This window comes from Pelophylax lessonae (genome assembly GCF_965119305.1).
Source record: "Pelophylax lessonae genome assembly, chromosome: 11".
Taxonomy (NCBI): domain Eukaryota; kingdom Metazoa; phylum Chordata; class Amphibia; order Anura; family Ranidae; genus Pelophylax; species Pelophylax lessonae.
In genome coordinates, this window is record NC_138778.1 from 119,089,150 (window position 1) to 119,104,354 (window position 15,205).

The window sequence follows — 15,205 nt, forward strand, 5'->3', positions numbered from 1 at the left end:
AGAGCAGGTTTATTTACATCAAGTGGACAAAAGGAAGTTACAGGGAGTGGCTTCACAACCACCAATCACAAAGTACAATGGGCAGGGCTTATGTACAAACACAGCCATGTGCAGAGAAGAACAGAAATGGCAGCCATCTTATCACTAACAAGTCTTTCAATGACAGTTAAAGCAATAATCACTGTGAATATCGATTATTGGTAAAACCGACACTGGGAGACATAATGACTATTTAAACTAAAATCAAAATTTCCACAACAGTCCCTCCTCTTTGTCATATGCTCCCATGTGTCCCTTGATGAATCTTCTTCTTCTTCCAAAAAAACAGAACAGTTCTTCTCACGATAAAAACAATCCATTTCAAAAAGTTTATAAAAAGAAAAAGATAACGGGTAAAAACAATCCATCGAAAGGAAACAACACTTGGGTTCCGTTCAGAGGGAGGGCATGAGACGATGGGATGCGTTGACCAGCGGTCAGGCTGAAGTCCTTGGCGTCGGATGCAGGGGCGGAATCTTGGGGCGTCTTGTCTCAGCAATCAGGACGAGGTCATCTGCTCGATCTTTGGTGACTCGGTTGACCAGAAAACAGGACCATATAGGAGGAATAGAAACAAGAACAACATAAGTATATATACTTCTATTTCCTTCAACCAAGATCCAATGGAGAACAAAAAAATCCCCAGAACCTCCCAAAGCATTAAAAGGTTTCCAACCCTCGTTAGCTATAGCTCTGGTTCTGCCTTGCAATGAAGTTACTTTATCCATATGGGCTTGGACCTTATCACTGGTGTTTGCTATACTGGAACAGCAGTCTTCCCCTACAGAAACCCCCCTTGGAAGCTAACAGAAAATCTAGTACCATTTTCTCCTACACTAAAAACACCCGGAGTTTCATTGGTGAGATAACTGCTATACCTGTCTTACAGGTTGTAGATCCTACAAATCTAGTTCCAGTGCCAAAACTAAAATTAAAGCCCAGCCGTGGACTACCTGATTGTCCCGATACCCAAATTGTATTGACCAGAAAAGAACAGGAGCCAGAGCTAACATTAAAACTATAACTGATGTTACCCTCTAGGAATGTGTCATTAAATTCTGTGCACAAGTGTCTCTTGGTTGTCTTCATGATGATACGAACGTCTGCCATTGCTGGGGTGTAATAGCTAGGTGGGAGCCCGGAGCACACCCAGCCATTAGACCTGTTTGCCGTCTTGGCCAGCTGAAAATGCATTACCCTTGCTAAAACACACTTGCTAAATATGTAAATAAAAAACGATACTCCTCATTATCATTCTTGGATGGAGTTGAGCAGCTTTTTGCAGTGTTTGGCATGGATCCAGAACCTCAAGGAAGTCAGCGTTGTCAGCTGAACCTGGTAATTCCTCCGCTCCAATCCCGTCCCTTGACGTTTACTCAGTCACCTGCTTGGACAGAATGTACACCGGTTATCGTGTCAGGGTCCGGGAGAGACTCCCGAACCCTATGATGGACCTTTTGGAGCTCCCGTTGCCAGGACTGCACCCACCCCGTCAGCTGAGAATGTAAAAATGACAGCTGCTGAGGAAAGCACAATCCAGGCTCTGGTTGACTCCCAAACAAAACTTTGTAGGGTGATAACCCATGGGGCATTCCTGTTGGGGTAAAGAGTAATGAGAAAACATTCGAGCCGTGGCTCTTTCTATTCAGCCGTTCAACCTTACCGCTAATCCCTGAAGCGCCGTACATACCTCTAAAAAGATCTGACCAGTGAAGTGTGATCCGCGATCTGACTCGATCGTTCCAGGCAGCCCACTTGCGACAAACTATCTCAGACAGGATCTTTTTCGTGGTGGCAGTGGCAATGGCATTGTGCACGGACCAAGCCTCTGGACACCCAGAAAACATATCCGGACAGACCAAGACACGCTCGTTCCCCGGCAAAGTGATATAGTCTATCTGAATGCGCTAAAAGGGATATTCCGGTTTGGGTGGGTGCCTTCTCGGCTGCGGTAGTAAAGCCAGGGCCAATCCAATGCTCCTCCACCTATGCACACATAACCATCTTTGACTGGTGCCCAAGGTAATGAGTCGAGTGGGCCGTCACTGGAAAAAGGGATCTGGGTAAACACCATCTACCATCAAGACCCCAGATGTCATCTGGACCCTGTGTAGTCCCCAAAACCATCCATCTCCTCTTCTCCTGCACTTCCGCTTGGGACTGCAGCTTCTTCAGAGGGGATGGCTAGCATCAGGGTCTCTGTCACAGGGCTCAGAGCACCTTCCTTAGCAGCTCTATCTGCCAAGGCATTTCCATTGGCTTCCATAGTCGTCTCAGTAGTATGAGCCTTTCCCTTCAGAATGGTTATCACGTGTGGCAAGCAAAAGGCAATGAACAGCTCTATTAACCCCGCACGTTTCACCGACCTCCCCAAACTAGTCAAGAACCCTCTTGCCTTCCAGACAGGACCACAATCATGTGCTAGTCCAAAAAGCGTATCTCGAATCTGTATAGAAATTGATCCCCTGATCTCTATGTCTTACCATCTGGGGTGTAGTACCTGGAACCATCGACAAAAAGGTTAGCAACTGGAATGGGGGTCTCATTCACTGGACTGACAGCCGCTGATTGCCACTCCATCAAAGAAAGACAATCATGTTGTCCCTACTAAAGTTGGAAATTGATGAGAGAGAGAGAGAGAGAAAAGGAGAAAGAAAGAGAGCGAGATAAAGTTTTGAAAATTACCATTTTTCTGCACGGCCTTCTCCCCCCTTCTCTTCATCCTTAACAGGAAGAAGAGACGCAGGGTTCCAAAATAGTGCATCGTTTAAGGTTACGAGGACTTTGGGGGTCCTTCAATGTCTGTATTCTCTGAGTGGTTAGATGTTGGGTACCTAGAGAAATGCAATGACCTAAAAAAAAAACAAGCTTCTCCTTGCAAAGCTGGCCTAGCCTGCAATGGAGAGGTTCAGTCACTGACACTGTCTGGCCTGTGAGACCTACAGTGGGAGTTGTCTTCCCTGGAAGGGGAACCTTGCCTCTAGGTTTTTGAGATCTTAAAACCGTGTTGGCTGCATCAGTGTCAGCGAGGCAAGGGAGGGGATATTTTAAATCCTCTAGGATGTGAGCTGACACCGGTTTATCAATGCCTTATGATAAGTCATAGTCGTTTCTGACCACACCTACCTTGAATTTTCCGGATCCTCCGGAATAAATTGCCACTTACCCCACGGACCAGCCGGGTTGGTAGGACAATTATGCCTGATGTACCCTGACTTTCCACATCCATAGCAGACCTGTTAAAAGAACTTCTAGTTTGCCAAAGAGTTAGAAGGAAAGGGTTCAGCTGTTATGACAGGCTGTTGAGAGATAGAGACACTGTGAGGTGGGAGGGCATTACCAGTACCAAAGTCTGCACCGTGAACTGAAGAAAACGGAGATTAAAGTGCAGAGACAGTGACAGGTTCAGGGTCAGCGGATCTGGCTCGTCTTATTAAAGTTAGCCCAGGAAGAGCTTCCTCCACTTCTCTCACCAGATCGCTGGACTCGGCTATCTCATCAGGCCAAGTGTACATAATGTGGTTCTTCCGGACTGAACCCGCCTCATGCACGCCTTGCTGATTGACCATAATAGATCTCTGAAGCCACAATTGTGCTACACTTTGCATCTCTGTCGCCTGGAGCCTAGTTCTGAATTCAATAACGAACTCCTCCCATCTCCAGACATCAAAAACACCTTCCAAAAGGGATCTACCAACTGTTTCCCTTGGTTATTCCCCTTCCTGAGGGGTCTCATGGCCCGAGCCCCAAACTCAGACTTCATGTACCGTGAAACTGTTTGGCTAGCCTGGGGGACCTGTGTTACCCCCCATTGCATGGATAAACCATTAACCATGACGATTCGAATCGCTTTCTTTGCACCTGGTTTATGAGCAACGCTGTCAGGTGCCAACTTTGACAGTGTTGGCCTACTTCCGGACTCCCGCGCCGGTCAGCTAGAAGACGTCAACCCGGTGGCTTCGTACGGCTATACAGCTCATCAACCCCCACACGTTCCCCAACTTCCGTTTTTGTTTACACGGCCTAATGTGGGGCGGGTTTCGGTATCTACTCCTCACACGTTGAAGGCTGAAACAAGCGTGTCGCAATCACCCGTTTCACGTAGACGGCTCAAAGTACACACGTTCGTTTCGACCTAACCCGTGCAGCCAAACAACCCCCGAAAGTACAATGAAAGTCCACCCTATACAAACCTTGACTTCAGTCTATTCCTTGATGTTGCATTGAAAATTTAAATCAAGATGCCGGTTACTGATTGCACACTGGAAGATATAACCTCTCTACCTAAAATCCAACCTGCAGTACCGAAAACTACCTCTGTGAGAAACCACCGCTCAGTACAAAACAACCCTGAAAACTGAATTCAATATCAGTCACTCCACAATGTACTCTTATCATTGGAAAAAAACTTAGTTACAACAAAAATGAGACAAAATACACCATAAAAACAGCTTAACCAAAAACTTACAAAACAAAAAAATAGTTACCCCTGAAAAACAGACAAAAACAAAAACTGATGGGTTGGATATATATATATATATATCTGTGCTAAATATGAACAAAAAGATGAACAAAGCTAGCTAGAAAAACAACTGCCTAGATGCCAGATTTCAATTAAAATGAAAAAAAAAAAACATTACTTTTAAACTGAAATACAGCGCAAAAATAACATCACAAAGTTGCCATTTAAAACTACCAAAAAAGAGAAAAATGTTTTAAAGCTCAAAATAGCATTTCAGCCACATGAGTCTCAACTCCATTTAACAAAATGGCTGCCAAGCACATGGTCCACACAAAGGAAATGACATCATAAAATGGCTGCCATCCGAGCACATGGCCCACACAAAAGAGTTGCACAAAACAAAGAGTTTGAGCAACCATGTGCTTCTTTGTACACAACAACAAAAGACAGGAAAAACAGGTTTTACAGCTGTATTCAGAGACAATAGCTATCCTGGTGGAAATGCTGGTTTTGGGGCTGCACAATACAATCTGCTACTTAAAAACAGAAACTCAGTCCAAAACCGTCTGCTCTATGCTCAATTCAAACATCAGAGTCCAAAGCAAAAACCAGTTTCACTAATAAACGAGTTCCCGCCAAAAACCAATCCAGCACACACACCAAACAATCTGCGGAATATATTGTTATCTCATCGAACAAAGCTGATATTACAACAGATGTTACAAGGCAATATTTAACACATATATCACAACCCCAGGATGTATTAACTGAGAAACTAACAGACCTGATCCCTAGCCACAAATATTAATAGAAATAACCCCATTGTTATATAAAAGAGCGAACGCTGCAAATGAAAAGGTTCTTTTGCTAAGCTTTTGTTTCTAGCTTCCACAGCGGACAAAGAAAGTAAGCCTTGGTTTAGAACAACAACAAATTTTCAAAAACTGAAATGAAATGTCTTACCACACGGCGCCTTTGTTGTAACAAAACTGGACTCACTTCCCTCCTGTTTTCCGCTGAGAACGCTAGGAACTGTTAGGCCTACCAAGCTCGCCATATGTCGTGGACAATAAATAGGCTTGTACTGAAAAGTACAAGTGGCCCGCTCTTTTGCATAACGATTTACCAAGCACTCGACGATAAAGAAAGGAACAAACGCGCTGGGTCATTTCGATGCCATCTGCCAGGTCTCTCTCCATTGGATATGTATGTGTGTGTATGTGTATGAGTAAGTGTTTGTGTGTGAGAGTTTATGTGTCTCTTCATGGATGAATGATGTGTTAGCTGCTGTTATGTGAGCTGTTATGTGAGCTTGTGTCTGTGTGTGGGTGTGTGGGTGTGTGGGTGTGTGGGTGTGTGGGTGTGTGGGTGTGTGGGTGTGTGTGTGAGAGTGTGAGTGTGTGTGTGTGCCTCCTTCTGAGTTCTGATGTGTTCTGTGTGAGGGCAGGGCAGAGCAGGTTTATTTACATCAAGTGGACAAAAGGAAGTTACAGGGAGTGGCTTCACAACCACCAATCACAAAGTACAATGGGCAGGGCTTATGTACAAACACAGCCATGTGCAGAGAAGAACAGAAATGGCAGCCATCTTATCACTAACAAGTCTTTCAATGACAGTTAAAGCAATAATCACTGTGAATATCGATTATTGGTAAAACCGACACTGGGAGACATAATGACTATTTAAACTGAAATCAAAATTTCCACAACACCTGCTGACACCAGTCCTCTGCCCTGCTGAGCCCTGTCATCCACCCTGTTGACCCCTGTACACTGCCCAGGAATTAGGGCTGATCTGAGGTGTGAAGATGCAGGAACGAGGGCTGATCTGAGGTGTGATGGTGCAGGAATTGGGGTGATCTGAGGTGTGATGGTTCTGGAATTGGAGCTGATCTGAGGTGTATAGGTGCAGGAACTGGGGTGAAGTGAGGTGTAAAGGTGCAGGAATTGGGGTGTTCTTAGGTTTATAACGCTGGCATCGGTCTGATTTGAGGCATAAATGTGCAGGAGTTGGGGTTGATCTGAGGTCTGATGGTGAAGGAATTTGGACTAATCTAAGGTGGGAATGTGGAGGATTTGGAGTGATCTGAGGTGGGAAGGTGCAGGAATTGGGGCTGATGTGAGGTGTGAAGGAGCAGTAATTGGGGTGATCTGAGGTATGATAGGACAGGAATTTGGGTGATCTGAGGTGTGATGTGCAGGAATTTGGGTAATCTGAGGTGTGACGGTTCAAGAGTTGGGTCTGACCTGTAGTGTGAAGGTTCAGCAATTGAGGTGATCTGAGGTGTAGGGATGGGCCAAACACCCCCCTGTTCGGTTCACACCAGATCTTCTCGAACAAGGAAAAAGATCTAGCGAACATGCGAACACTATTAAAGTATATGGGACACGAACATAACAAATCAAAAGTCCTTATTTTAAAGGATTATATGCAAGTTATTGCCATAAAAAGTGTATGGGGACCTGGGTGCTGCCCTGGGGGACATGTATCAATGCAAAAAAATATTTTTTTTTAAAAAGGATCATTTTTAAAGGAGCAGTGATTTTAATGATGCTTAAAGTGAAACAATATGAAAAATTCCTTTTGAATATCGTGCCTGGGGGTCCCCTCATTGTGCCTGTAAAGTGGCCCATCTGTATAATGTATGGAGGCTGCTGCAGCAATACTGACATTTTTAAAAAATGTAAAAAATGTAATTTAAACTTGCTCGTGGCTGTAATGTATTGTCAGCTCCTGGCACTATAGATTAAAAATAAATGAGAAAAATGACATAGGGCCCCCCCCCCCTCCCCGGTCCATACCAGGCTCTTATCTGAGCGTGGTCCCACGAAAATGCACACACTGCTCAGGCCAATAAAAGACTCAGCACATCACTGTGGGTGCTCGCCTCAGCTCACCACCGCAGAACACAAGGATACCAAGGAAGAACATGGCCGCACACCACAGCTACAGAAGTGCTCGTTAAAGCTCTTTATTCATCGCCAAGTCAGACAGACACAACAGGACTGTTGTCATGTTCTTCCTTGGTATCCTTATCGGAGCATGCAGCCTGGCAGGTCAGGAAAGGGGGGGGGGTGAGCGAGCGACCCCCCCCCCCCCAAGCCATACCAGGCCACATGCCCTGAACATGGGGGGGGTGGGTGCTTTTGGAAAAAAAAAAAACACTTAAATACAGGGCACTTTTTCCCCTTCCTGCCCAGACCTATTTTTAGCTTTATTGGACAGACCTATTTTTAGCTATATTGGTCAGCTTGACATGGCACTGCTCCCCGTCTTTAACATTGGCATCTATTGGAAATATTGGTCAGCTTGACATCGCACTGATCCCTGTCTTTAACATTGGCGTCTAGGGGAAATCTTGGTCAGCTTGACATGGCACTGGTTCCCTCTTTAAAGTGGATCTTCACTGCATCTGAGTATCACAAACTAAAAATGCTGTTTAATTAATTTTTTCATATTCAAAGCAAGCTCCCCCATCCATTTATGTCTCTATGCTTTATTTTGATGAGAAATCACTTTGAAAAACACCCCCAGCATTTCTGACCATGGCCATCTTAAGTATGGGCAAATGATTGCATGCAGGAAGTGTGCTTAGCTGAGAAAACCCCTCCTCCTCTCCTCCCCTCCTGAAGACTCCTGGAATGTATGACATAATTTGCCTAGGTATAGAAACCAGGAAGTAACTGAAGAAATGTAAAAAAAAAGTATAAAACAAGTAATTATGATATACTTTCCTATCTATTTACTAATGCTAGCAGCATGAGGATTAAAATTAATAAATGTTGATTGGGAGAGTGAAGTTCCACTTTAACATTGGCGTCTATGGGAAATCTTGATCAGCTTGACACGGCACTGCTCTCGAACCATAAGTGACAGGGACACCAAATTTGGAGAGCACTGAAATGAGACCTGGGACTACAACATATCCATACATTTTAAATGTGGAGTATGCCTGTACACTACACTGACTGCACTAAACTGACTGAACACACTATTCACTAACTACCTGCCTAATCTCTATTGTCACACACACTATACATGGCTTCTGTGTAAGCCTCTGGCCAATCATGGCTCTGACAGTACATTGTGCTGTGATTGGCCAAAGCATACAGGTCAGGTGCATGCTTTGGCCAATCATCAGCAATCAAGAGCGCGGTGCATTATGGGGCGCTCATCGGCGGGCGAACTTCCTGCCGACCACCCCATTTGTTTGTGTGTTCAGCGAACACACGAACAGCTGATGTTCGAGTCGAACTCACGTTCAACTCAAACACAGTGCCCATCCCTACCGAGGTGTGATGGGGCAGGAATTGGGGTGATCTGAGGTGTAAAGGTTCGGGAATTGGGCTGATCTGAGATGTCAAGGTTCAAGAGTTGAAGCTGATCTGAGGTGTGAAGATACAGGAATTGGGGTGATCTGAGGTGTGAAGGCTTAGAAATTAGGCTGATATCAGGTGTGAAGGTTCAGAAGTTGGAGCTGATCTGAGCTGTGAAGGTGCAGTAATTGGGGGGATCTGAGGTGCGATTGAGCAGGAATTGGGATAATCTGAGGTGTAAAGGTTTAGGGGTTGGTGCTGATCTGAGGTATGAAGATGCAGGAATTTGGCTGATCTGAGGTGTGAAGGTTCAGGGGGTTGGTGCTGATCTGAGGTGTGAAGGTTCAGCAGTTGGCACTGATCTGAGGTGTGAAGGTGCAGGAAATGTGGTAATATGAAGTCTATAGTGCAGGAATTGGGCTTATTTGACGTGTGAAGGCGCAAAGCTCAATATTCATTTTGCACAATTATTTATGTCGTTTACAGCATTTAATTTAAAAAAAAATTCCTGTTCGTGATTGAGTGTGGGAAGTTAGCCTTTATTTATGTAGGCGGCACTCTCAATTTCTTTGAAAATATTTTTCGGCACACTATACTCAAAAGGTTGCCTACCCTTGTTCTAGGGTAACAATGCTGCATTATCCATTGACACATTGCGTGAGTGAGCATTGTCACTTTAAAACAAAAAGTGTTAGTGGCAGAATCAGTAACGTAACATACAGGGGAAAAAAGCTTAAAAAAAAAATGCAGCCACCACATCTAATCACTGGTAAACTGCAATACATTGCATTTCTGTTTATGGGTTTAGCTACACTTTAGCCCCACAAAACCGCCATTTAGTTCTGTCCCATCCATATTTGTGCTACACCACTTGATGTTCCCAAAGCTTAGTCTGTGACAGTTTGAAACCAGGACTGTGGCAATATTACATTGAGGCTCATTATGTTTCTTAAGTATCTGTTACTTTTATATTCTTCAGATTTGTGCTAATCTGGACACGTGGAAGATAATGTCAGCCAAACTCAACACCGAAGATCTAGAAAGTAAAGCCAGGCAGCCTGTCAAACAATATGACTTAGTGCCAGAAAGGGCTGTGGTAATTATCAACAAATCTTTTTATTGAGTCATTCATTATAGCCTGCAGCATCTTGTTAAGTTATAGTGGCCATACGCGAGCCAATGATTTCAGAGATTATACCGTCTTCTGTCAATGGAGAAACAGAGTTTCTGCGCAGGCATCAAAAACGTACAGTACATCGTACAGAACCCTTTTGCACCATGACTACATTTGCTAATGTGTAATCACTGATTACATAAGGAGAAATTATAAAGGATCAGTTAGTATCCTGTGCTTTACTTATTTAAAAAGCAGTGATGGAGTACATTAAGTGTTTTAAGTGACACCCCCATCCCCTGTTCACAGGTTGAAAGTCCTTACTTGGATTACTGTCTGCAACATGTTTGATTGCTATTTGAATCATGCACTGCTTCAGTATGTCACAGTACATGTTGGCATTCATGGTTCCCTCAATAAACTGTAGCTCCCCAATGGCAGCAGCACTCATGCAGCCCAAGACCATGACACTCCCACCACCATGCTTGACTGTAGGCAAGACACACTTGTCTTTGTACTCCTCACCTGGTTGCCGCCACACACGCTTGACACCATCTGAACCAAATAAGTTTATCTTGGTCTCATCAGACCACAGGACATGGTTCCAGTAATCCATGTCCTTAGTCTGCTTTACTTCAGCAAACTATTTGCGGGCTTTCTTGTGCATCGTCTTTAGAAGAGGCTTCCTGCTGGGACGACAGCCATGCAGACCAATTTGATACAGTATACAGAGTATGGTCTGAGCACTGATAGGCTGACCCCCCACCCATTCAACTTCTGCAGCAACCTCTAGGGCGACCACTGCCTTGCTAAAGAAGCTGAGGCTATAGGTGATGGACTGGCCAAGCATGTCTCCAGACCTAAACCATATTGAGCCTCTGTGGGGCATCCTCAAATGGAAGGTGGAGGAACGCAAAGTCTCTAACATCCACCAGCTCTGTGATGTCATCATGGAGGAGTGTAAGAGGACTCCAGTGGCAACCTATGAAGCTCTGGTGAACTCCATGCCCAAGAGTGTTAAGGCAGTGCTGGAAAATAATGGTGGCCACACAAAATATTCACACTTTGGGCCCAATTTGGATATTTTCACTTAGGGGTGTACTCACTTTTGTTGCCAGCGGTTTAGACACGAATGGCTGTGTGTTGAGTTAATTTGAGGGGACAGCAAATTTACAGTGTTATACAAGCTGTACACTCACTACTTTACATTGTAGCAAAGTGTCATTTCTTCAGTGTTGTCACGTGAAAAGCTATAATAAAATATTTACAAAAATGTAAGGGGTGTACTCACTTTTGTGAGATACTGTAGGAGATCAGAAGGCAGAAAGAACAGATATAAACGATAATTGTACAATTTCTCTCTTTATATCTTGCATGAGATTATGACCAAAAATGGATGACACGATGACAATTAGTTACTCCATTTTTACTATTGATCTGAAGAGAGAGAACCTAAGTTGTCTCATGTGAATGCGGATGGTTGTATCTGATGGTAAAAGATGCATACAGGCTGCAAAATGTATTGCTATCTTTTTCAGCAATTGATCATTTTAACTGACTTGTATTATGAACTTACAAGTTTAGTAATGTTGCATAATAAAACATTTTGCTCTGGTCTAGGATCCCTTTGGGGAAAAGCTGAAGTCCCTCATGAAAATCATACATGAATATCTTGGTGAAAATGACTTTATTACAACTGACTTTGGCACACAGACATATGAACAGAAAGTGGTTGAAATGGAGAAGGAAGGTAAATGTTAAATCTGAACTTCTGGCAAAAAGTGAACTACACTGTTGAGTCCCATATATGTGAACTGTCTTACCTGCCAAATGATTGTAAATCTGTTTGATCTAGACAATTCTGACATAGCCATATAGGTTATCTAACTTTTCTCCAGTGCACTTAAGAAATACAGCTTAGTAATTGATTCTAGTGATCAACTAATATTGGTTTTTCGTTGCTGATTCCGATATTTTGGCCAATGCATATCGGTATCGGCCGATATGCTCAGATATTTTGAACATTTAAAGTTTTGCAAAATAAACACAAATTTCGACACAAATCTGTTACTGAACATGTTAATGGTTTTTTATTAACATTTTTAACATTAATGGCTCGTTCTTCACACCTTAACTGCATGAAAACTGATAGAAAAACTGCACTTTGCAGAGACATCAGTTTCACATCATCTGATTGTGAATGATGCATAAACTCCTGCAGTAGTGCACTCACTCACTCACTGCAATAATTTTAAATCACTACTACAGTGCAGTCAGTGCAAAACTGCTAGAAAAAAGGCTAGACAAACAGCTAGACAGTGGATTGGAGTGAGTAGACTACTGCTGCAGAAGTGCACCCACTGCAATGATTTTAAATCACTACTGCAGTCAGTGCAAAAGTGCTAGAAAAAAAGCTAGACAACAGCTAGACAGTGGATTGGACTGGAGTCAGTGTACTACTGCTGCAGTAGTGCACTCACTGTAACTACTGCAGTCAGTGCAAAACTGCTAGAAAAAATCTAGACAAAAGCTAGACAGTGGATTGGACTGGAGTCAGTGGACTACTGCTGCAGTAGTGCACTTACTTCAATGATTTACTGCAGTCAGTGCAAAGCTGCTAGAAAAAAAAGCTAGACAAATGTAGACAGTGGATTGGAGTGGACACACTAGTACTACCAGGGCTGGTGAAAGGATTTTTGACACCCTAGGCGAAACCCCATTTTGCCCCCCCCCCCTTTTCTTCGCCCCTGATTCCACCCCCTTTTCCCTGCCTATGTATACGGTGGAGGTGGCGGCGGCAGCGGCGGGGCTGGAGATTTTTGCTGCGCCTCTCCACCTATTTCGTTGTCTGCAGGCCCGCACCTGCGCCTCTGGACCCGGCTTGAAGACAAATAGTGGTGGCACCAGCTCGCTTCTTCACGAAAGCCATGGTCCGCAGGTATATGAACAGGCTACAGTAGTATATGGACAGGCTAGGGTAGTATACGGACAGGCTAGGGTAGTATACGGACAGGCTAGGGTAGTAAACGGACAGGCTAGGGTAATATACGAACAGGCTAGGGTAGTATATTAACAGGCTATATATAGACAGGCTAGGGTTGTAATGGACAGGCTAGGGCAGTATATGGACAGGCTAGGGTAGTATATTGACAGGCTATATATAGACAGGCTCGGGTAGTATATGGGCAGTCTATTGTAGTATATGGACAGGCTAGGGTAGTATCTGGACAGGCTAGGGTAGTATATGGACAGGCTAGGGTAGTTTACGGACAGGCTAGGGTAGTTCACGGACAGGCTAGGGTAATATACAGACAGGCTAGGGTAATATACGGACAGGATAGGGTGATATATAGACAGGCTAGGGTAGTATATAGACAGGCTAGGGTAGTATATAGACAGGCTAGGGTAGTATATAGACAGGCTAGGGTAGTATACGGACAGGCTAGGGTAGTATATAGAGAGGCTAGGGGAGAGGGGGTGAGGGAGAGGGGATGAGAGAGAGAGGGGTGTGGGAGAGAGGGTGAGCTAGAGGGGGGGTTGGAAAACGAGAGAAGAGGTGATAGAGAGGGGGGTGATAGAGAGAGAAGGGGTGAGAGAGGGGAAGTGTGAGAGAGAAGTGTGAGCGAGAGGGGTAGGGAGTGAAAGAGGGGAGGAGAGAGGGGTGAGGGGAGGAGAGATTGAGGGGGTGAGAGAGGGGGGGGAAGGGTTTGAGAGAGGGGAGTGAGAGGAGAGAGGCAGAATAGGGAGTTGAGGGGGGTTGAGAGAGAAAGGGGGGGGGAGGTGGAATAGGGGTCGAGAGAGAGAGGGGGAGAAGATGTGGGGGGTGAGGGAGAGAGGGTGATGAGAGAGGGGGAAGGGGAGTAAGAGAGACAGAGAAGGGGAAAAGGGTTTGAGAGAGAGGAGTGAGAGCAAAGAGGCAGAATAGGGAGTTGAGGGGGGTTAAGAGAGAGAGGGGGGGGGAAGGGGAGAAGATGAGGGGAGTGAGAGGGGGGGAAGGGGAGTGTGGGGTGGATGAAAGAGGGGGGTGGATGAGATGGGAGAGAGGAGGATGAGAGAGGGGAGAGAGAGAGAGAAAGGGGGTGAGGGGGGGTGGGAGAGAGAGGGGGGATAGGGGGTGAGGGGAGTGGATGAGAGACGGGGTAGATGAGAAGGGAGAGAGGAGAATGAGAGAGGGGGGAAGGGGAGTAAGGGGGTGGATGAGAGACGGGGGGATGAATGAGAAGGGAGAGAGGAGGATGAGAGAGGGGAGAGAGAGAGAGAAAGGGGAGGTGAGGGGGGGGGTGGGAGAGAAAGGGGGATGAGAGGAGGATGAAAGAGGGGAGAGAGAGGAGGATGAAAGCGGGAGAGAGAGGAGGATGAAAGGGGGATAGAGAGGGGGGGAGAGAGGATTTCTGTCTTCACTCCCCGCTTCACAAGCTCCAGGCTGGTGAATCCGGGAGTGTGAATTCTGGCCCAGATCGCCAGTGAAGTGCGGGGATCGCAGCTTCATAGCCTGGCTGTTTCTGTGTCTGTCAATGACAGATTCCCGTGTGAAGAGATGATCAGCGGAGAACATGTTCTCCCCCGATCATTTCTGTTTCATAAACTGAGAATGATCGGAAATGAGCTGTGATCAGCAGGATCACTGCTCATCTCCATTTCATAAAAGGAAACCTTAATATGTTGTGGGTACCAGTTAGGTAGCACAATATTATACTGCAGAAAGCAGAACATTTCAGCATGTTCACCTGTTGATGGTGTCGCCGATAATCAGTCGATCCCTAATTGATTCTCCTTTAGTTGGACGATGAAGGAGCAACATGCTGATGAGATTTTCTCTGTTCTCCCTTCTTATACGCACGAAGGAGGAGACAGCACTGTAAATTACAGTAAAGCCTGACTGACTCAAAGTGCTGCTGATCCAAACAACTTTTGTTTTTCTGAAGATTTACTGTAGCTGTTTTGTTACACCAGACTGATTACAGACCGAGGCCTGATTCACACTGGTGCGACAATACGCTCCAACTTTGAGAGCACATGTCGCATGACGTGTATAAATCAATAGTTCCCTATGAGAGTCCCATCAACATGGGGACAAGGTGCTTTGGGGTATGGGTTGCAGAGCCCCCCTGCCCCAAACCACAAACCCCCCATGTTGAGGGCATGTGGCCCGGTATAGTTCAAGAGTTGGGGCGCGCTCTTCTCCCCCCTTCCCCCCTTTCCTGACCTGCCAGGCTGTGTGCTCGGATAAGGGCATGGTATAGATTTGGGCGGGAACCCAAGCCATTTTTTTTT

The 15,205-nt window shown here is 45.2% G+C and overlaps 1 protein-coding gene across 1 annotated transcript in view; it reads left to right on the plus strand.

Moving 5' to 3' along the window:
- Window positions 1-15,205, plus strand: part of DHX58 (DExH-box helicase 58) — a 112,061-nt gene that overhangs the window by 17,216 nt on the left and 79,640 nt on the right. The window contains exons 4-5 of the mRNA XM_082271563.1: window positions 9,797-9,913; window positions 11,552-11,681. Of these exons, the coding sequence (XP_082127689.1) occupies window positions 9,797-9,913; window positions 11,552-11,681 (247 nt within the window). The remainder of the gene's footprint in view (window positions 1-9,796; window positions 9,914-11,551; window positions 11,682-15,205) is intronic.